Source organism: Panthera pardus, unplaced genomic scaffold, assembly GCF_024362965.1.
Source record: "Panthera pardus isolate Hobbes unplaced genomic scaffold, ASM2436296v1 HiC_scaffold_25, whole genome shotgun sequence".
Classification (NCBI taxonomy): domain Eukaryota; kingdom Metazoa; phylum Chordata; class Mammalia; order Carnivora; family Felidae; genus Panthera; species Panthera pardus.
Genome location: NW_026526821.1, coordinates 42,704,260 through 42,728,382, shown reverse-complemented (window position 1 = coordinate 42,728,382; position 24,123 = coordinate 42,704,260). Strand labels below are relative to the sequence as shown.

Genomic DNA, 24,123 nt, shown 5'->3' with positions numbered 1-24,123 from the left:
ATGTACTAGGAATTTGGATCAGTGTATGTTATATTCAACATCACAGCCACTGAAGGCTTTATCTCTTCCCCGTGAAGTCTTTTTACTGTGTGGACTATATGTTCAGTTCATATTCTTATTTTCAAAGGCAGGGTATCACTTTGGAAAGAAATGTTATTTTTATATTACATTCAGTCCACCATCAAAAATGGACTGGGGGTCTGTTCTGTGCCATGCATGGTTCTGGGCACTGGGGAGACAGCAGAGAAAAATCAGACGTGGTTCTGCTCTCACAGACATGACATTTTGGCATGGGGAGGAAGGACATGCACAAGCAAGCAGATAACTAAGAGAAAATTAGTCTGACAATACTAGGAAAGGAACCAACAGGACGACATGTAAGAGTGGCCATGGGTCTACTTTGGACTGAATGGTCAAGCAAAGACCCCATGAATGCGGTGGCATGTGATCTGAATGACAAGGTGGGCCAGTCATGTACAGACCTGAGGAAAGAGCATTTAAGTGCAAAGGCCCTGGGGCAGGAATGGACTTAGCCTGTTCAAGGAGGCGAACTAAAGGGGACTACAGAGGGACAATGGAGGAGGGGAGGTCAAGGAGGGAGGCAGGAACCAAGAAAACACTATTTCCTGGCAGCCTTGCCTCAACCTCAAGCTGGACTCGCCATGTGGAATGTGGGACTGCTTACAATGGACACCCTGGGGTGTAGTTGGGCTAGTTGCCCCCAGTCCCCCAGAACCCTACTTGCTCTTTTCTTGCCTCCTTATCTCCACTTGCCCTGCTTAGTTTGTTTTCCCCAAGGAGCTGAAGAATGGGTTCATCTCCTATCTTTCCCTCTCCCTGAGGTCTCTGAAAACAAGCACTTTATAATTTTCTAAAAACCATTTCTTGTCAGTAAACACGGGGGCTCAGAGCAGGCCTTCCTGTAGCTCAGTGACAAGAGCACCCTGGAGCTTGGACAAGTCCTGGAGTACCTAAAGTGCCAGTGCTGCAGGTGGCTGGTCCTAACTGTTGCACCAGAGTCCCAGCCTCAGGTCCGGGACTGAGAGTCTCCTGAAGCTGCCTCCTCCACAAAGAAGCTGAATCCCAGCTGCCCACCCCTCCCATCCACCAAGCGCTGAGTCGGTGACCCGTAACTGCTGTCGTGGAAGCCGCCATGGGTGTTGATCCCCCAGTTTCCCTGACCCTCACTGTTCTGGTTCATGCCTACATCCCCACGATTCTCATGCCAAGCACATATGACTCTGACTTGGGGGATCCTGTGGTATAGGATTGTGCTCGGTCCACACACCCGGCAGGTTGGGAGCACTGGGGTGTTGATGCTCCTGGGGGCCACCCTTGATCAGGATGGATAGGACCTGGTGCATAAATACCCCAGCTCCTTCTCCCCTCCATTGGGATAACTCTGAGGTGTTCTACACTCCCCCTGGGGGGTCTGAGCCCCAGCTGCCCGCAAAGAAGCCCATTCACCCACATGTCCTGAATCAGTTTCCCTCCACCCCTGCCTTACTTTCTTGTCCCCTGTATGTAGATGCTCCTTTCCAGTAAACGACTTGACCTCAACTCCTTGTTTTAGACTCCACTTGTGGCAGGACCCAACCTAAGATGGCTGGTTGGCACATGCCCAGCAACAACCCCCACTCCTCAGGTGGCAGCCCCAACTTTGTGGGTTTTTTTAAAAAAGATTTATTATTATTATTTTTTGGAATGTTTATTTTTGAGAGAAAGAGAGAGAGAGAGAGACAGAGCATGAGCGGGGGAGGGGCAGAGAGAGAGGGAGACACAGAATATGAAGCAGTCTCTAGGCTCCGAGCTGTCAGCACAGAGCCTGACGTGGGGCTCGAACTCACAAGCCATGAGATCATGACCTGAGCCGAAGTCGGATGCTCAACCGACTGAGCCACCCAGGTGCCCCACTTTGTGGGTTTTTTTTTTTTAAAGGTTTATTTATTTTTGAGAGGAGGGGAGGGGCAGAGAGAGAGGGAGGCACAGAATCCAAAGCAGGCTTCAGGCTCTGAGCTGTCAACACAGAGCCCAACATGGGGCTTGAACTCACGAACCCCAAGACCATGACCTGAGCTGAATTCAGATGCTTAAGCAACTGAGCCACCCAGGTGCCCCTCAACCCTGCTGCTTTAGCATGAAAGCATGCTAACATGCAATATAAAAGTGAATAGGCATGACTGTTTTCTTTCTTTCTTTTTTTTTTTAACTTAAAAAAAATTCTTTCAGAGAGGGATAGAGTGTGCGAGCAGGGGAGAGAGGCAGAGGGAGAGGGAGAATCTTAAGTAGGCTCCAGGCTCAGCTCCCACAACTGTGAGATCATGACCTGAGCTGAAATCAAGCCAAATGCTCAGCCAACTGAGCCACCCAGGTGCCCCATGACCGTTTACAGTAAAAGCTTACTTATAAAAACAGTCAGAGGGCTGTATTGGGTCCCTGGGCTGTAGTTTGCTGATCCGTGATCTAGGGCGTGCTCCAACAGGGTCTAATACAAAATTAATTTACATATCAGAAGACATTTCTTTTTCTTCTCTTTTTCTTTTTCTTTCTTTCTTTCTTTCTTTCTTTCTTTCTTTCTTTCTTTCTTTCTTTCAGAGAGAGAGAGACAGAGAGCATGAGGAAGGGGCAGAGAGAGAGGGAGGGAGAGAGAGAATCTCACACAGGCTCCACACTGTTAGTGCAGAGCTTGAAGCAGGGCTCAAGTTCTCCTGAAGCGGGGCTTGAACTCACGAACTGTGAGGTCATGACCTGAGCTGAAGTCAGGTGCCTAACCAACTGAGCCACCCAGACGCCCCAGAAGGCATTTCTTTTTTTTTAAATTTTTTTTTCAACGTTTTTTATTTATTTTTGGGACAGAGAGAGACACAGCATGAGCGGGGGAGGGGCAGAGAGAGAGGGAGACACAGAATCGGAAACAGGCTCCAGGCTCCGAGCCATCAGCCCAGAGCCTGACGCGGGGCTTGAACTCACGGACTCACGGACCGCAAGATCGTGACCTGGCTGAAGTCGGACACTTAACCGACTGCGCCACCCAGGCGCCCCCAGAAGGCATTTCTAACCTGGCATCTCTACTTGTTTCTTCCTTCCCCTTTCATGTTGGAAAGTTCCATTTAGGTCTTCCCTTGACTTAGAGCTTCTATTATAAGAAAAGATCTTCAAGCAGCCATTACAGTCTAGCTTTCCTACAATTTTTGTATCATAGGTTTGTCCTTGGGATGTTGCTGGTGAACAAAGTCACCTCAAACCTCATAGGACATTTGGCACATTCATGATAGAGGACATCCTTCAGATACCTTGATTAGTACAAATGCTTGCCTTCAATTTCTCATGCTTGGATAAAAGCGAATAAATGCCACAAAAAAACCCACACTGACTTATGTTTCATTCAAACAAATAGGGGTTTTGAGTTGAGATGTATATTCTATCATGAGATACCTCCCTGGTCAATAACTCTGCTGTGTTGGTATCCTTACTAGTCACACCTGCCCCTTCACTTGCATTCTTGTATCCTTCTTATCAGGAGTCTATTGGGTGGCTTATCTGTCACCTGTGGTCAGTCAGTGGCTCCAGAGAAAAAGATAAGTTGCAGCCTCTGCCTTCTGTCCAGCCTAGAGTAGCCCATGGGGTGTCCTCTTGGGTGCAGATGGACATCTTTGAAGGCACTGTGAGGTGGGTCACCCACACTGGGATGGGGGGGCAGGTTGGCCTGAAACCTCTGTCCATGGTGGAAATCAGTGTCAGTTACCATCAAACCAAAGGAATTCCCAGACTCAGTTGGCCGTCATGGCATTGGAAACTCTGTGGGCTGAGATTTCCAATCACCCCTGCCCCAACCCAAACCATGCAGGAATTTTGCAATATGTAGTCTTCGTCTCTTTGGGCCGAGTGCATTTCTCACCATCAGTTCATTCCATCCCCAGGTTCAAAGCAGCGAGACTCTTCTAACAGAAAAATGAAGCTGGCAGGCTGACTTGGAGAATTTGCCTTAGGTTAAATTTCCATTCCTGGTCCCTTATAAATCCAAAAACAAATTCAGCGGGAGTGTTTTGAACCCAAGGAAAGGGTTTCTTGGCAACTAAATACATAAGAGACTACTGAAAGAATTCAAGAACTACTTGATTAATTTGCAATGCAAAGAAGTGACCTTTCTCCCTAGAGCTCCAGGTGCTGGTATCCCCTATACTGGTTATCCCCTCTCCTGTGTCAATGTCCTTGGGAAGCCAAATAAGGCACAGGAGGCTGTGGGTGGCCATGGAATCTGACCATTGGCAGGTGGATGGTGTTGACTGGGGATGGCTTTTTGTGCAGTGGGCTCTGTCCTCAACAGACTTGAGCTCTTCAGAGACTAGAATTCTCCTTTATACCAGCCTGTGTGTTTCCCTATGCTTAACACCTCTAGATCCTGTCTGCCAACTTTTGCTCTCCTGACTGTCCATTTCCCTAAGCACCCACGTGCTGAGTGCTGGCCCTTCCCCCAACTTTGCATTGACCCCTTCTTTGGAGACAGAGAACCACCCAGCTGGCTACAACCAAATCATCTTCCCTGGTGCTGATGTTACTTCAAACTCTCAGAGTTTTTGGAACCCCTTATTCTCTCTTACAACCATGGTCTTTAATCTTGGCATTTTGATTTTTAGAAATTTCTATCAAATTAAACTCTTTGCATCCAAGAACTTACTCTGGCTATGAGAGCACCAGTTCCCCTAATTAAGCATTTCTCTCTCTAAATCTAAAATGCTTCAGGGCATCTGGGTGGTTCAGTCAGTTAAGCATCTGACTTTGGCTCAGGTCATGATATCATAGTTTGTGGGTTCGAGCTCCAGGTCGGGCTATGTGTTGACACAGCCCAGAGCTGGAAGCCTGCTTTAGATTCTGTGTCTCCCTTTCTCTTCCTCTTCCCCACTCACACTCTCTCTTTCTCTCTCAAAAATAAACATTTAAACAATTAAAATGCTTGGCTATGTTTCCCAAAGGTTTTATAGTATGTGGTTTTCACTGCGATGAAAGGCATTGATCACCTGAAAGCTACTCTTACTAATTTATAAGTGATACTAACAATGACAGTACAGTAATAACACAATAAGAATGATCAGTTTTAACTTAATCTTTTGGAAATCAATTTTTGGACTTAAGTATTGAAAAGCAGTGTCTCGGTTTGTCACAACCTCAGACTTTGGACCTTACTCCTTTCAATGGCTGTTTTTGGCCTCTCTAAAGATTTTACTCATTGGGTTTGAGAAGCATTCTATCATAGGAGAAAATTAAATGTTGTTTTTACAATGAACCATGATAAATAAAATAGATTAATGTTTTATTAATAACTATTAAGATTGCTAGAATAGCGTGTGGTTACATGGGTTACAGCTACTTTGTAATGCTGTTCATGACTATCCATGAAGAGAGGTTTGCCATGTAAATCAGTATTTACTATATTTTAAGAGAATGTCAAGCTTTATCTGTGGTAGAGGTCATTGACCAGTACTGGCCAATGCATAGTAGCTCAAACGGTATACAGTAAAACCTTGGATTGTGAGTAACTTGTTCTGTGAGTGTTCTGCAAGACGGGCAAACATTTCTAATAAATTTTAACTTGAGACACGAGCGATGTCTTGCAATATGAGTAGTACGTGATGCCGAATGTCACATGATCACCACTGAGCCAATGGTTCTTGAAATTCACTTTGATATACAAGTGCTTTGGATTACAAGCATATTTCCGGAACAAATGATGCTCACAAACCAAGGTTTTACTGTATATGTAAATCTCCTTCAGGCTGAACATAAAAGAGTGGATGAGTGTCCTCCATGGGTTCTCTTCTGTATAGTGATTTAGCAGTCTTGTGTTGTGATCACAACCCATAAGATCGAAGATCAAAGCAGCCTGAATCCCTGAGTCTCTGGCCTTGGGGAGTCACCTGAACCCTCAGAAGAATTAGTGTGAATGATATACTTTTGCTGTGTTAAGCCACTGATATTTTGGGGCTGTTTGTTATTACAGCATAACTCAGTCTAGCTTGATGAATGAATACATTCTATAGTAGTCTTTCTAAAGGATTTTTGGCCACAACCCACAATTAGAAATATTTTATCTTGTGAGCCAACACACACACACACACACACACACACACACACACACACACACACACACATTCAAGGCAGATATTTTAAGAAATACTTACTGATATGCATGATGTATTCCGTTCTATTCCAGTTCCTATTCTATTCTATTTTATTCTATTCCAAAATGTTGGTTTTGACTCCCTAAAATTTTTTTACAACCTAATGGGATATAACCTGGGTTTGAAAAATGCTGCTGTAGATTGTAGTTTGTATATGATTTATTTTCTAATTATGAATCTCTTAGGCAAATATGAAGGCAGGCTTTTTATTTAGCTCTCTCTTTGGCAACTTTTTATCATCTGCTCCTAGAACAGATGACAGTGTTTTTATAGAATATATATCACATCCCACATAATTTCTGGAAGGTAATGCTTTATTGTTAAGTCTCCTAATTTACAACATGTCTTTTTAAATTTACTTAAAAAATCCTGTCATGGGGAGTAACAATGTTAACTTGAGTAATCATTATTCACTTATTTTCATTTTTTAAAATAAATGATTATAAATAACTGTCTCTTGCATTAGGATCAGGAATATCATAAAAACCTCACTAGCTGGACATATTTGTGTGTTAATACTGGTGCAAAAAATGAAATAGAGACCAAATATTTGTATATAGCACTATATATATTTTTATATACTGTATACTTATATCAAAACTTGCCATTTCTATTAAGAAGCTGATAAGTTACTCTCTAATTTCATAAATTATACCACAGCTGTGAAAATATGGACAACTATTTTATATTTTTGCTGCTATATAAGACATTTAATGTTTATACAGAGAGCTGCAAAAATCACAGAGGTGATGTAATGGGAATCAATGAACATTTTCACCTGAATTTCCACCGGCCTTTTTCTTCAGCCAGAATCATCTTGATAGTCTCTGAATATTCTTTTAGAGATGAATATGGTGTCTGTTTCTTCAATAAATACACATACACACATTTTAGGTATATGTGTGTATATACATTTATACAAGTGTATATATATATACACATACATACACACATGTATATAGTCTACATATGTATATATATTTCTGTGTGCACTTGTACACATATGCACACATAATGTCCTTTGGTTTATTTTCAGACTGTTAATATGAAATGGATTTTTGATGGTTTCCATTAATTTTTTCTTTAAATCTAAAGTGGTTTAAAAAGACCTTCGTGACAGGTAATAAATTTCTTTTAAAAATCATAAATATTATTACATTTTAAAGCATCGTGTAGAGAAGGTCAGACGGTGTTAGAGAAGACAGAAATTCATGCCAATATGGGGGGGGGGGAGGAAGAAAATGGGCTTTCCAGAGTTTTCTCTTAAAGTTGCCACCTTCAGGGAATGGAACCTAGTGCCCTGTGTTGCTGGCTTTAAAGGAAAGGCGCTCCGAGCTTCGCTACATGCTCCCATGGGAAGGAGTGGTTGACCTGTTCTTGGGAATCAAATCAAACAAATAACTCATTTCTTGGGAATGGGTGGGCCTTGGGACTGGGGATGAGGGGCAATCCTTGGGTAGAAAAACAAAGAGATGACGGGTCAGAGAGCATTTCTATTTGGTAATGAAATGGTGCTGTGTCTTTGGGGGGCAGGGAGAGACACCTGTCTCCTTTGGGTTGCATGTTGAATATCTTCATGGATTGCGTAGCTGTCAACATGGTGACTGTGTGCTTTCCCTACGGAGGCCTTCTCTGGCTTCCTTCTGGGCCTCACGTGGCTGAGAGATGAGTCAGCATTCCTCCTCCCACCCCCACCCCCCGACTTTGGCAGAAGAGGCTTCACACAAATGGAGGTCCACATCTTCAAACATGCCCCTTTTCACCCTTCACACGCCTCTTCTAGAACACAGGCCATTTCCCCAACACAGCAAAGAAATCACAACCATATGTTCTGGAAATCAACGCCCGAGTATATGTGTGCCAAAAATACTCATCCCACGTCTCACTTACATCAGAGTAAGAAGCCCCAAAGTGTTTTGGGAAAAGGAACGTTCCTGTGTTCTAAGCTACTAAGCTATTCTTTACTAGACATGTTGCCAGACCTGCCTTGCCTTTTTTTTTTTCTTTTGGATAGCTATGTGAGGAACCCCAGAAAATTGGGGCTGGGATGAATTCTATACAAACTGAGTAATTTTGGCTTCTCTAGCAGATTTTACCATAACTCAGAGCAGCAGCTGGTGAAAAGGACAGCCAAGTTACGCAGGTTTTATATGTATCATGCTGGCTGAGTAGGACAACACCTGTTGGTGTTGGTGGTTAAGATTTCCAATGCTCATGCTTTTTGACTCTTTCTTTCCCCAGCCAGTAATCAGGGCTGTCACGGATGGTGCCTTTCGCATCATAACCACCATCTACGTCACTGAAAAATCTTGCTAAGCTCGAAACATTTTCCCCCAAAGGATCGACGGCATCTGTTGTGCTTTAGCGATTCAGAGCTCACCTTCTGTTATAATCTTTTTCTTTTTATGTAACAAGTCCTCAGTTGAGACCATGAATAAGCGTTCTTGGAGTCACTGTGCGTGGCGTTTTCAAAGCAGTCTCTTCTCAGATATGAAAAAAATGGAGGAGAAAGCTGTCCCAGTTTTGTTTGCTGGCTACCACCTATTTGAATGACACAAACAAAGAGCTTAGAGTCACAAATAGGACATAGGTGTTGGTGGGAACACTGTATTTGGGGCCGAGAATGAAAAAGATTGCTGCCATTGTAACAAAAAGAATCACTGACAGTGAGCAAAGCTTCAGATCGGGAGGCTGGGATCGCTTGTGTGAGGGTGACAGTAACTGCGAGGCTCCTGACAGAGTGTGGAAGGAGGACAGAGAAGGCAGAGATGGGGGAGTGGGGGAGGCGGTGGCGGCCCAGGCGCGGTGCTAGTTCTCGCGCAGGATGCTCTTCAGACTTCTCTCCACGGCTTCATCCAGCTCCTCCTCCAGCTCCTCCTTCTTGGACATGGCCAGCTTGGACTGGTAATCCCTCACTACCTGGTCAATGTAAGGGGCGCTCTGCGTGCCATGCAGCATCAGTGTCCACTCCTTCAGCACCCCCTTCTGGGGGGTGCTCCCGACAAACCCCAGCTCCAGGGTCCAGGTTCCTCGAGCGTCTTCCCCCCACGTGTGGGTGGTCATGAAAGGCCACTTGTCAAAGCCCACCTTGGAGTCGTCATCCCGCGGACGCCGGCTCAGCAAGATGGACTTGGTGCCCATTGGGGAGGTCATGTTGATGTTCAGGTCTCCTCTCCTGCTTGCATTGACCGTGATGACAGCTTGGACGTGCTCAAGGTAGCGGACGAAGTTCTCTTTCCCCTCACATGCGTCGGTCGTGAGGGTCAGCACCAACTTGCCAGTGGAGGGTATTTTCCTGAGGGCAAAGTGAGGAGATATGGTAAGGGTGGGCACACTAGACTTGGGGTTTTGAAGGCAGGTGCAGGTACCAGGCAGGTTCAGCCTTGGGGCTGATCAGACAGACCAGCGGTGTGACCCCGAACACCTTACCTATGCCCTCTGAACCTTCTGTGCGGAAGGGGTGTAGTGGATGCCGTTCACTCCCTTCTCACTTCTAAGTCACCTCTGAGTTCACCTGTGGCTGCCCTGACTGCTTCCCACCTCAGGTATCAGCATCTCCTGCCTTCTTTCCTGGAGCTTTCCCCCACATCATGGGAGCTTCCTCAGCCAAGGTGCAGGGCAGTCCCAAAGTGTCAGGGATTTAACTCCTCAGGGACAACTCTCTACCAGTGGTTGGGATAGAAAGCCATAGATAAATAGACCCTGGCTTCCCTGTTCCTCAGCAGGACAACTCAATGTCCCCAGTGGGACTGAGCCTATTGCCCACAGTGACAACTCGCTCATCAATGCACTTCTGACTGGCTCATTCATCTCCGTTCCTCGCTTGTGCTTCCTGGGGTCATCTCTCAAAACGTTGTCAGCACCCAATTTCACTTCCGGGTCTGTTTTGGGACAGCCCAGGCTGAGACAGGAGCTCATAATGCCTTTCTTTTAAAGTGCAAAGTATCTTGATAAATAGAAGTTATTGCTCATATGATTATTACTATCATCGAGAAAGCTGAACTGGGGTTAATTAAACCTAGTGAAAGATTCCTCAGTTGACTTCCCATGCAACCAATCTTCTTCCCGGATATGGCCTCCTTTGAAGGCAAGATGCTCAAAGGTTCTTGAGTCAGAAACATAATAAACTACATTTGAGGATGGCACGGTGTAATGGAAAGACTCCAGACTTCAGGAACAAACCTCTCTGGGTTAGAATTCTCTTCTATGCTTACTGGTCAGGAGAGCTTGGGCAAATTATTTAAATACTTTGAAGTCTCACTGTCCTTATAGTTGGGTTTTATGAAATTAAATAAGACCATGTATGAAAACACAGAGCACAGTGCCTGGATCATGGGGTTTTCCCTATGTGAATATTCTCCCTTGACACAATTTTTATTTTGGAGCATAAAATGGTGGGCATTTTAAAGCATACGTCTTGTAGAGCCCATCTACAAAAAGATGATCACACACCCAGCTCAGAGGCAAGTCTTGGTTCTGCATGACCCTTGGAACCAAAGCCACAAACCTGGGAGGGCTTGCTGAAGCTTACCCTGTAGCTCAATGATAAAGTCAGTACTCTCCTGAGGAACTTTCAAAATATATGCTTTAATAGCTTCATGGAATGCTGCTGTATGCACTGTGCATAGACGTTGATGCTGAATGAGGCATGAAATATCCATTGGCCATGGAGATCCAGTGATGGTGGTGGAGGTGGTGTACCAAACTCTGGGAAAATCATCCAGTTTGGTGGAGAGCAAGCCTTAGGTCAGCTTTGGAGGTCAAAGTATGGAAGGCCACTACCTAGATCTCTTAAAAAAGATGTATTTACTCACAATAGGGTCAGCAATGTAGCGGGTAAGCTAATACATGACCAACAATCATTTGGGCTCCTGCCTATAGGTAGAGAGCTATGTGGGTAGAATGAAGGTCCAGTCATAGGCAAAGCATCTGTACTATCTGAGCTCATCGTCCTTACCTGTACAATGGAGATATTTCTTCTTATACCGAAGAATTGCTGTGCAGATAAAATACATACATACACTCATGTATCGTACAAATACAAACGCCTAGACCAGAACTGACCATTAGAACTTTCTACAATGATGAAAATGTTCTGTATCTGTAGTGTCCAATATAGTAGCCACCGGCCACATGTGGCTATCGAGCACCTGACGAGTGTGAGTGAGGAACTGAGTTTTTAATGAAATTTAATTTTAATGGTTAATTTAAATGTATTTAATGTCATTAAATAGCCACCTGTGGCTAGTTGCTCCCATACTGGGGAGCACAGATCTAAATTATTTGCATATGTTCATTTTGAACCTGATGCCACCACCACCATCACCATGAAAATCTCTCGGGCTTCTGTTGTAAGCACATTCCATTTTTGTCAAACTGTGGATCCTGTTTGGCAGGTCTCCCAGCCGCCTTGCCGGAGGCTCCTGGAATGTCCAGACCTCAGGTATGAGTGCAATGCCACATTCCTTCTGAGTTTCTATACAGACAAAGAGGCAGGTCCCAAATGGAGGCTTTCCTTCTAGACTTGAGCCTCAGGGGCTCTGGGACTCCCCAAGAGTTCACTAAGTGACAGTCCCTTTAGAAGCCAATTCGTGGAAACCCTGGCAGAAAAGTGACATTGCTGCTCCCGGGGGGACACTGGAAATATTTCTTTGACTGGCTAAGGGTCAGAGATGGCATGGCCACCGAAGCTGGGAATCAGATCCCCCCCGCCCACATGCAACGGGGTTTCTGTAAATGAACAACAAGCTCCTTCATAGAGGAAGGAAGGTATTCCAGGGCCGAGATGAGCTCTTAGGATAGAAAGGGAGAAATCCATTTTGGACCAAACCTGAAACAACCTTCAAGCACACCATGGCTAAGGGGGCTTCAGTAGATGCCATGACTTAGCCAGATTCCCTCCACAGCTGCTTTGAGCTTGGACAAATGACTCTCGGCTACCCTCTTCCCTGCAGGAGGGGAAACTAGAAGACAGGCTCCCTATTGCTCTGCCTAAGGGATGAGAGAGCATATCCGTGAGAAGGGCTGGAGGAGGCTAAAAAATGATGGGCATTTTGCTCTCACCTTGGAAAGCAGAAGACAGATTGGAGTGGGCACAACCACACCGCTTGTATTAGGATTCACAAATTGTCCCAGCAGCCTTGGGGCTGGGGTGTGCGTGGGGGGTGGAGTCCACTCCAAGTACCCCTGGGGAGTCTGGCTTATTTAGTGCCATGGAGGTATTGCTTGCCTGCGAAACTCTGCCATTCCTGCCCTGCCATGTGAACTGCCCACTGAATGCATGGCGACCAGGCCCCCGAGAGAGGGAACATTCCAGTGGATTCTTCTTGGAATGCTACATCACTTTGAAATGAAATGAAAAGCCCCGTGTGAATTAAAAGTAGCAAGCTTGGAAGAGAAAGAACGCCATTTCCCCCCTCAGAGGTAAGCTTCTCGGCGGGTATCATGGCGTCCGCAGAGCAGAGGAACAGGATTTCCAGGGGTTTCTTACCACCGTTTTTTTTTTTTTGTTTTTTTTTTTTTTTTGTTTTGGCCACTTGTATTTTCTGCAATGTATTTCTCCATGTATTGCTTTTATGAGAGGAAAAGGAATACAATCCATCCTTATTTTGAAGGAAAAGCAAATCCTTATTTGCTCAGGAAAAGTTAATTTATAGGTCGAAATAGGAGATGGTTGTTTGTGGAACAAGAGGAGACTCCGTTGAGATCCTTAAACAGTCCTACAGGCCACATTCTGGAACTCATTCGCTGCAGAAAATGAAGCACCCATCGAGAGGTTTGAGCTACTCTCTGAACTTTGAGGGAGTATGTACAGAAGCCTCGTGTTTGAGTCCTATAGGTCAACTCGGGGGCCTGAGGATGGCTTGTAACTTCCTTGCGTGTTGTTGCAAATAGTGAGTGGCCCACTGCCTCGCCTCTAGAAATAAGCACTGCTTCCCAGAAGGAACCTGTGGCCTGCTACCTGCGTTCTGAATCCTCAACTGTGTAAAAATAATTAGTTGCGCTACAGTTGTTTTATTAGGGTAATGATACTATTAATAACAGCCATCCTTTCTTGGGTGTCTAAGATGTCCGCTCCGTGGCAGGCACAGAAAAACACTCAACAGGTGGGCATTCCTCACACAGGAAGACAGTGCAGCTCGGCAGTGACAGGTCCCACCGCTGGTTCATGGCCAGGTACGTGCTTCTCTCTCTCCCTCCCCCGTGCTGCTTCTGGCATTCACATCAGGTTTTAACATCTACTTCCAAATTCACTTAAAATTCCAAGTTTGCCACAGCCTTGAAGGAGCCGAGCAGACAGATCTCTTGGGTGGGTGCAGGGAAGGGCGGGGACAGCCCGTGCTTCCGCCCTCAGAGGACGCGCGGCTACCGCTGGCCGGCCAGCCGGCCTGGGTTTGCTCTGCTCACTGCACGCGGCTGGCCTGGTGCAGACGCTCAGGCCAGTTATATTTTTCCTTCTAATTTTAGTTGCACACCCTCCCCACTGACTTTGCTGATAAAGTCTCTTTAGAAAATTGCTTTTCAAATTGACTGCTTCCCTGGGAAGATTAATGCTGAGGAAACCCATAGACCTGATAGTTGGCACTCGGCCCACTCAGGGGCCATTTCTGTGAGCCCCACACGTCAGAGCAAGTGGCTGTAGATACCTCTGTCCCAGCCCCTCAGGAGAGTGATTCATGGTGACCAAGGCCTTTTCTGTCAGTAGCACAGAGGCCTGGGCGCTGCCCTAAGGACCAACCTGTACCACCCTCTGAGTTTCGCAAAAAGTACATCTGGGGCACCGGGGTGGCTCAGTTGGTTGAGCGTCCGTCTTCAGCTCGTGTCATGATCTCATGGTTCATGGGTTCGAGCCCTGCATCGGGTTTTGGGCTGACAGCTTGGCGTCTGGAGCCTGCCTCAGATTCTGTGCCTCCCTGTCTCTCTCCCACTCACACTCTGTTTCTCTCCGTCTCTCGAAAAATGAACAAATGTTAAAAAATAAAAACAACAACAACAACAAAAAAGCACATCTGCCCTAGATCTCACCCACGTGCACCTGAGAACAAAGTCAGGTGTGGGGTGGATGGCAGTGCAAAAGGTGCCAGGGGACGCAGAGTCCTTCCAACAAGGCTGTGGCCTCCTTCCCCAATTCCTCTGGCTGGAGAGCGGGTCTTCCCACCAGCGTTTAGCCAGTACTGCTGGCTGAACATTTATTCATTCAACCAATATTTGCCACGTGACTGCTGGGCACCGGGCACCCTTCCAGGCACCGAGGCCACACCAGCAAACAAGACAGACTAGGTTCTTGTCCCTTGGAGGGCCCAGCTGAGTCAGTGCTGAAATGGCTTTCCAGTGTCCTTTCATTTAACACTAGGTGCCGATATGGGGTAAAGTTCCGAGCTGGTTGGGAGCTGCTGGGCCCGTCACATCTCTGGGCCCCAGATCCTCTAACTGGAACATGATAGACTTACCGCCTCTGGCTCCAAATTCAACATTTATGTGGATCACGACAGAATGCTATGCATACTGAGAAACTGAGATAAACTGTCCTTCATCACAGCCTGCGTTCTCTGCCTCACTCTCCTCCCTCCCCCCGGCCTCACAAATGCACAGAGCTGGGGGATTACGAGGGATCCATCCTTGTCCGGAGAGCGCTCAGAAAACAAGGCCTGCTATCAACGTGTACCTGGACTAAGCTGACCATTCCTCTGCAACCCGGCCACCTTTCTGTTAATTGTGGGCGGAGCTAACTGTGGATAATGCCTTCATGGCATGGCCGTGGGGACGTCTCGGCCCCTACCTGCTGCTGCCTGAGCTGTAAAGGAGCAAACACCATAAGCCTTTCTCCCTCTTGGGAAGTCCCTTACTGCAAACCTTTCCCTCTCTGCAACAAGGGAAGGAGGTTCCAGGCCCAGGGCTTTGACTGACGTTGGAGTTGCTGGTTCTGTGAATCAGAACGATTTACTTTCTCTTCCTGAGCCTCCTGCCCTCTCACCTGTAGATGAGACTACCCCTGCAGCCTCCTGTGATGAAATGAGGCAGTGGGAGAAAAGCCGCAGCCTCGGTGACCAGCGACCGTCTGAGAGCAGCTCTTCTGGGCCCGCCCTCTCCCAGGACCGTCTCAGGCAGCCGTCTGGGCTGCTGGAGTGTCCTGCAGGCCATGTTGGGGGGGAGCAAGCGGTGGACCCGAGCGCAGGGGACCCTGGGAGAGGCACAGGCTGTGAGACTGGGTCGGCTTTCCTTCAGGCTGGACTTCTGGACACCCCTTCGCGGGGTTGTTATCTGATGTACGCTTCGGGTTCTGTGTGCGTTCTTTAGCAGCCTTACTGTGATGGCATAACGACCAGATGGGCGTCGGGGCTGAGCTGTCCAAGATGGAGGCCGCCTGCCACATGAGGCCACTGAGACTGAAATGAACTGAAATTGGGCCCGATGGAAACTTTGGTTCCCAGGCACATGAGCCACATTTCCAGTGCTCCCTAGCCACGAGCTATTGTACTGGACGCTCAGATACAGAACAGCTTCACCACGGTACCAGCCTTCTGGGCCTTCCGAGTCACGCAAAGACTGTTCCGAACTCGAACAAGGGCAGCACAGCGGTCAATGCCAGTTGAATGTTTCCTTTGGATTTACCCTTCCCTTCCCCATTTGGACAGTGGTTCCCAGTCTGGTCTCCATTCTGTCACCTTGTTTGTAGTCTCTGGCAGAGACAAGGACTCCAGGAGGGCAGTTATGGAGTTTGGGGAGGGGGCCCACCCTCTAGGTGGGTGTTTCAGAGTCCCCGCCCCAAGGAAGGTTTTACTAGAGGAAGCCCCCCAGGCCCTTCTGCTATCTGCTGAGCCTCACCTCCTCCAGCAGGGGGTTGCTGAGATACACGGAGAGGCTCCTCAAGCGATGGAGTTCTGGCATCGGAGTGCCTGGGTTCAAATCCCAGTTTGGGGCTCAAGAGCTAGGCGTTCTTTGGTGTGTCCTTAACCTTTCTGAGCCTCTTGTCACATGTAATGGCACTCCCCAGCTGCCAGCAGGGCTTTCTGATGTATCACCTAATGTAGGGCCCGAGCGCACAGTAGGAGCTCCCTAAGGCCAATGTCATATAATGAGACAACCTGAGGGGTTACATTCAGAAGGGCTTTGTTTCAAGTCTCAGTTAGACCTTTGTGACCTTGAGCACACTTCTTGTGCTTTCTGCATCCGCCTCCCCACCTCTTCCTCCCTCCCCACCTCGTGAAGAGGTAACAGTGATGGCACATACCTCCTGGACTTAACCAGGATTAAATACAAATAGTGTAGGTCAAAGGCCTCACCCCAGCCACCTAGGAGGTGTTTCTCTCTGAGGCACAACATGGGACCACTTTGCTGTCCATCCTGCAAAATACTCATACCCTGGGTGTGTGAGGTAGGGCACACCCTCAACGGGGTGGCTAGATAGCTTAGGTGGATGTAAAAGCACACGGCACACAGTAAGTGCCCAATGAAAGTTAATTCCTTACTTACAGCCTCCGTGACCTTGACCGAGTCGACCAATTTGTCTGGGCCACGGTGAAGCCTGTCTTACCGGGCAGAGGGGCACAAGGATGAACAGAAATGATTCAGGTGCATGGCAGCCTTGGGAAAACTGATAGGAAGGCTGTAGGAGCAGCTGTTTTTTACTAGCATGTCAAGTGGGGCTTATGCAGCTCTGTTTAAAAAAAGTTATTAGTGGGGCACCTGGGTGGCTCAGTCAGTTAAGCATCCGACTTCGGCTCAGGTCATGATCTCACAGTTCGTGGGTTCGAGCCACATGTCAGGCTCCATGCTGACAGCTCAGAGCCCTGAACCCACTTCGGATTCCCTCTCTCTCTGCCCCTCCCCTGTTTGCACCCTGTCTCTCTCTCTCAAAAATAAATAAACATTAAAAAAAAAAAGCTATTAGAGAAAGGACTTGGGCTGATGCTTTACTTTTCCACCTAGTGCTGGAGGGAGCTCTGCTTAGGAGATCATGGACTGGTCATGGACAATACAATGTCCACTTAGTGCCATTTTCTGGGAGTCCAGGGAATGAACAGTGAGGACGGTGGCTCAACCAACAGTGGTTGGGATGTTGGGAGGACAGTGTAGGTCACAACTTTGAATTCATATAGGAATCAGACAATTATGGCATCTAAAATTCTACATTATGATCTTTCCTTTTCCCACAGTGTGAACTAGGAGTGTCCAAAGTCACAGATGAGAGGGAATGGGAAAGTTACATTTACTGAGTGCCTACTATGTGCCAGCATTATGTCTGTTGTCTTATTAAGGTCTCCCAGCAGCCTAATGAGGAAAGAGAGAAGGAGGTTTTGCTTCGGGAAATAAGGAGGGAATTCAGGGGGTATAAGGCTTTAGATGGCAGAACCCCCTACATATTAATTTGCACTAACTTGTAAGGACAATGTAGCTTCTCCACATGCCGGAGAGGTATCAGCACTTCCTCAGAGTCTGCCATCAAAGAGCCCAGAGATGTTCATATTCCATTACAATTACCGACAGTATCTTCGAGTAGCATTTTGGTCATCATTGCTGCTCTGAAATGATCGTGGCCATTAGACTTGCATTAGACTCCTGCTGCTAGGAGCTTTTTACGTAATGTGTTGATGAGAGAAAGGACATACATTACTTCATCACGAATTTGTTTTTCAACAAATTTTTATACCTAGTTTTCAATATTATTGGCTTCCTTTCTTTGTAGTCCTATGTATTTTATCTAGTGCATCTAAAAACATCGTGCTGAGATGGGGTCCGTAGACTTCACTGTCCTGGTAAAGGGGCCAAGGTACATAGGTTGAGGATTGCTAAAAGAGATGTTCAGGGAGGTCAAAAGTATTGTCCCAGTTTGGTGAAATCAAGATTGGAGTCTAGGTCTGAGTAACTGATTTGTAATCTGCAGAGGATCTAGGACCGAGGGTGAAAAGAGAGGGAGGATGTGCTCTGAGCGTCTCACTCTGACCAAACTCAGATGATCGACAGAAATGAGGCCAGGGTGGGTGGTTAGAGGGATGGGTTTTAGCACTATTTAAATGACATAATCGCAGGTGTGTTTTCAGAATCGAACACTGCACAACAATGAGAGTGAAGGAGTCACTACTGCACATGAGCACTGGGGTCATAATATTGAGTCAAAGAAACTGGACACATCCCTATCATGTGATTCTAGTTAGAGAAAGTCCAAGAAGTGGTAAAGCTAATTTATAGGGACAGGAATGAAAATGGTTGTGTATAGGACGTGGGGATGAACCGAAAGGGGGCACAAGGAATCCTTCTAGGGTGATGGAATGTTCCATCACGTGATCGGGTGGTGGCTACCTAGATGTATACATCAAAACCCAAATAATGCATTTAAGTTCTGTGCGTTTCACTGTATGTAAACAATGCCTGCATTAAAGAAAATAATGATAAGAATTGCTACTTTCATCTTACTGATGAATCAACGAGGAGAGAAATTAAATACAAGGGGTCCTTATTATCCAATCCTCTTGCTGTGATTGGAAGTTAAAAGGGACGTAGGTGCAGGTGACCAGACTGGTGGTTTCTGTGTGGGGAACTCCTCACTCAAATCCCTCCAAATGGCTTTCTACCTCATTCAGAATCAAATCAAGTCCTTACGCTGCCTCACCAGTAGAACGAATAAGAAAATTGTGTTATAGTCACATAACAGAACATTGTTTAGCCATGAGAATAAACCAACTACAAGTACGCTAAACATGGATGAATCATTCTGAGTTAAAGAATCCAGATATAAAGGAGAAGACAGTGTCTCATTTCATGTATATTAAGTATAAAACAGGCCAAATAATCTACGGAGTTAGAAGAATAGTGGTTACTCTTGGGGAGGCCATGATGGAAGGGGACACAAGGGACTTCTGAGATATTGGTCACGGTCATGGTCTATTTAGTGATCTGGGACCTAGTTACACTGGTTGACTTGTGCACTTAAAAATAATAGTATAAGCCAGTGAAACAATAAAGGATCATACCTAAAAGCACGGGTTCAGAGTCACCTAACTGTGTTCTATGTACATGGGACTCCTGGGCTTGTGCAGCTCTATAGCTCTGCCTGGAAGCTGGTTGTCCCTGAATCAAATCCAGTGTATCCCAAGCAGACAGAGAGGGAATCTGAGATTGTTGCCAATGCCACAGCACCACCTCTGGGGTGTTTTCAACATGCAACTGCCACCCCCCACTTACTCAGGGTCCTGCACGGAGCCTCCTACACAGTGGAATCTCTCGGGCACAGTTTTCCAGTCTTTAGCCATTTTCACCATGGCGCCTGCATCAAGGACCCCGTAGCCAAAGAGGTGATTAAACTCCAGGCCAACCCCATTCCTCCGCCATTGATGGACCTCGTCGTGAAGCTGGTTCCGTTTGGAGGTAAGCACAGTCAGATGCTGTATGTCTCTCCAGGTCAGACCCAAGCTGGATACCAGAGGCAGAGAGATTTGAGAACAAGGGTAAGGGGGAGGGCACAAGGCAAGAGAGAGAGAGAGAGAGAGAGAGAGAGAGAGAGAGAGAATGACTAAGCACATATACCCTTTGTAGGATTTGGAACATCTATGAACCGCGAAGGGAGGATTTCCATGCACCATCTAGAGCCATTATATATCTACATTTAAACATCTTGTCTTTCTTACTTAAATAAATTTACTTCAAATGCACATTCTAACACACACTGGAATGGCTGAAACGAAAAAGACTGACAATACTAATTACTGGCAAAGATGTGAAGCCACTGGAGCCCACATACTTTGCACATGGGATTGTAACTTGCTGCTGACACTTTGGAAAACCATTTGGCTGTATCTTCTCATGTTGTCCCAGTGTCCAAGCTATGGCCCAGAAGCTCCATTCCTAGGTATGCATCCCCCCAAAAATGTGTGTATATATCCACCTGACGTGTACTGGAACGTTCACAGGCCCAAACGACAAAGCCCCAAATACCCAGCCACAATAAAATGAATAAGCCAACTGAGGTGTATTTATTGGATGTGAAATGCTGTCCTACAATGAGAACGAATGAACTATAGCTACGCTGAATAATACAGATGAATCTGTCAAATAGAATGTCACCCTAATGAAGCCAGACACAGAAAAGAACATACTGTATACTATTTCTTTTGTTTAAAGTATCAAAACAGACCCAACTAATCTGTGCTGTTAGAAGTCAGGTTAGTGGTTAGTCTTGGAGGAGGGGCTGGAAGGTGACACAAGGAAGCTTCTGGGTGAAGGCAGTGCTCTGCTTCTTGATCTGGGTGTTGGCTCCATGGCTATGTTCCATTTGTACAAATGAGGCTGTCATTTCTTCAAGGGCAGAGATGGTATCGTCAGCATATTCGTGTCCCCCGGGCCCAGGACAGCAGTCCTTTGTACGCTGTTTGTCCGGTGAATAAGCACATCTGCTTGCAAACGCTACTGTCTTTGGAAATAAGCGTCTAATATAACTCACTGCCTGTGTTTTTCAAAGGGCAAGTCAGACCCATCTGTGGGCCAAGAAAGCAACTTAACTGCACAGATTATCTATGTGGGCTGCACATTAAAATCTTCTGGTGAGACATTTCAAATCCCATTGCTTAGGCCACATCTCAGACCAATGAAATCAGAATCTCTGGGAGTTAGACTCAGGCTTTGGAAATTGTTAACACTTCCCAGGCCAACTCTAGTAGACAGCTAGGCTTGAAAACCCGTGATTTAATGAATGGGACTATCATTAAAAAATGAACAGAACAGAACAGAAAAGAGTAAGAGCGTGAATTAGCATGTACTACGGGAAACTATTTTTCTTGGAACTGTGTATGTGTGTGTGGTGTTGGGTTGCTATGCAAAATTTATTCCTGAGAGTCATAATCAAAAAGTTGGAAAAACCCTGTTCTGTGGTTCTCTTTAGAAGTCAAATAATTCAAAAGACCAGGAACAACATAACTCATTTGATTTCAATACATGCAGCGTTCATTGGTTCAAAGCCTTGAGTCACAGCCAAAATATGCCAATGATTCATGTACTCTTGCAATGCAGACCTTCAGCTATTAAGGAGAAAGTTTCAAGGAAGGTCACTGCTTATTTGGGAAATTTATGAACATATCTTGATATGGTTCCCAGGACCCAGGTGAATGGGGTGAAACTTCCAGAAGTTGATTATGGCTAAAAGCTCAGTGTTTTGGTGGAATGAGATTCTGAATTAATTAAAAACAGAAGTGTTGATAAATGAGGAGCTGGTGGTCTCGAGATGATCTGAGGGCAGGCTGGCAGGTGGATTATCGCCCATCTTTGCTGGGGGTTCTGCCACAAAAACATGCAATGCTTCCTGGAGCTTGGAGAGCTCGTTAGATATTTCTCCACAGTTTTATTCTCATGGAGTCCATGAGAAATAGAGAGAATGCATCAGAACAAAGATCTTCTCACTTCTAGAATAAACCAGATAGACCATACTCTTATGTAACGGAGTTTGTGACACTGTTTGGCCAGCCATTTATGCATACCTGAGAGGTAAAACTAAGTCCCTCATGATTCCCCCTTCTGAACACTTTCAGAATTGACAGAATACACTGTTGTGCAAAACAGTATTTCTTCAATCTGCTTTAAGCTTTATTCCTACCATGGTAGCTCAAGAATTGTAGGCTATGCTTATCAAATAATAAAAAATAGTAAATTTACAGATGATCTACAATATAAAGGTCACTGTGAACAGTGTAATAGGACAAATAACATGAAAAATATTTTATATAATGGTTGGGAAAATAAGGCACAGGTATATGGAAAGGTCCTGCACAATGAAGTGATTCTATGAAGGTTCACTGAGTGTATACCAGCTCTAGGCACTGTGATAGTTGTGGGCATGTCATAGGAAGCTCCCTGTTCTCTCAGAGGCTACAGCCCAGCGGGAAAGACCGATAACTCAGTGTTTAAAAAGGGAGGGCTGCCATGATGGGGGAGCTCTCAATACCAAGAAAACCAACAGTGGAGCCGATGTGTTATCCCATCTAGGGGGCTTCAGACTCTGGTCCTCAAGTCTCCTGCATCAGAATCACGTGGGGACTAGTGACAGATGTAGATTCCTGCCTCAGTGCCCTTTCTATATTTTTAAGGTAAGACAACAGAGATCCAGAGGTGGTAAATGATTGCCCATGTAGATACCGGGAGACTGGAGGACATAGCTATTGTCTCCCTCATATCTACCCTCCCTGTTCCTTTTTAAGAAAACCTCAATTTTATTCAGAACAGCAACGTTACCAGCTACAAAGCTATAGTTCCCAGCCTCCTCTGCAGTCTGGGGTGGTCATGTGACAGTTCTGGTCAATGAGAAATAAGCAAAAGCCACTGGGTGAGGCTTTTCAGAAAAAACTTTAGACGAGGCTGACTCCGATGGTGGGTGTCTTTTGTCCCTTTGCTCTTCCAGTTTTTTCTATCTGAAATATCAGCATGATGGCTGGAGCTCCAGCAGCATCTCGAGAACATGAAAGTGGAAGAGTAGAAATCTAGGAAGAGCTGGATTCCCCACATCCCAGGGGCACCCTCAAAGTAGCCCTGGGCTCCTTACCTCTGTTTCATCTTTCACATGGCAGAAAAATAAAACCCTGTCTCAGTTTAACTACTGTCATTGGGATTTTCTGTTTCCAATCTTGACCCAGTCAGAGGCAGAGTCCAGATGGTCACCTGGCAAACAACAGTATATCCTGATTCATAGGTTCATGGAGCTCTTGCTTTACTGCATGCCCAGGCCACGGAGCTTCCACAGGCTGGCTACTTACAGAGTCCCTGGAACAGCGCTTGAAAAGACAAATCCCTGGGCCATCCATAACCCCAGAGATTTGTATTTGGTGACTCTTGGTTGAGATGTGGGAATCTATTGTTTTCAAAATTCCATCCAGTGCTCAACGTTACCAGTTATCAGGGAAATGCAAATTAAAAGTAGAGTACAATTCTACTGAACAGTCATAAGAATGGCTAAAGTGTGGAAGGCTGGCAATACCAAGTGTTGACAAGGATGTGGGGCCACCGTTAACTCATACTGCCTGAGCGAGCGTCAATGGCTATTTGGAAAAACTTTGAAAAACTGGGGGTATCTACTAGCACAGCACATATGTATATCCCGTGACTCAGCATTTTGAGTGCCTGGTATGCACCCAACAGAAATGCATTCATACGTTCACCGAAAGAATGAATATGTAAGAATATTCACAGCAATATGACTCATAATAGCCCCCACCTGGAAACAACCCAAGTATTCATTTATGCAGTGGGGTAATTAACAGTGAGGATGAATGACCCATAGCCACACACGACAGTACGGAGGAATCTCTCAGACATACTATGAAGCAAAAGAGCACACACTGGTACTTAGGTAATCGTCTGTTTCTTGATCTGGATGCTGGTTAACAGGGGTCTGTTAGCTTTGTAAGAAGTCACTGAGCTGTATCTAATATTTGTGCACTTTTCTCTGTGTCTCTTACGCTTCGATTAAGAGTGTACATGAAAAAAAATCCATCTTCTGGAAGGTCAGTTTTGGAAACTTTAGTCAATATGTGGGCCATATTACCACAGATGGTTCCATCAAGCCACAAAATTACCTCTCTATGACCTACCCCTCAAACCCAGCTCAGCCTTCTCGAGCCACACAGAAAGCCCTGGGTCATAGAGAGAATGCAAAATATTTGTAGCTGGCAGTCACCCCCCGCCCAAAGAAATCATTTGGAGTTTTTTCTACTGTTGGTCACACTGGGAAATGTGAACAATATTCCCTGTGACTCAAGAAGCCATTTTCAAGCATATTGGCAGAAAAGTACATTATTCAAGTAATGACTGGGCAGGACAGAGGAATAATGGCTTCCCTTTTTTCCCCTGGAGTCCTGGGGGGTAGTTGTTCCCCTTTCATGGGTCCTGATGGGCATACATTTACGTAGGATAATTTGTTTATTGCATGCAAACTGCTTTGGAAAAGCTTTCTTATTGGACCTCT

The 24,123-nt window shown here is 45.8% G+C and overlaps 1 protein-coding gene across 1 annotated transcript in view; it reads right to left on the bottom strand.

Annotated features, from left to right (window-relative positions):
- Positions 1–6,475: 6,475 nt before the first annotated feature.
- The window catches only part of PCSK2 (proprotein convertase subtilisin/kexin type 2), a 273,296-nt gene continuing 255,648 nt past the window's right edge, over positions 6,476–24,123 (bottom strand). The window contains exons 11-12 of the mRNA XM_019462495.2: positions 19,362–19,589; positions 6,476–9,474 (exon numbers count right to left, since the gene is read on the bottom strand). Of these exons, the coding sequence (XP_019318040.1) occupies positions 8,988–9,474; positions 19,362–19,589 (715 nt within the window). The 3' untranslated portion in view covers positions 6,476–8,987. The remainder of the gene's footprint in view (positions 9,475–19,361; positions 19,590–24,123) is intronic.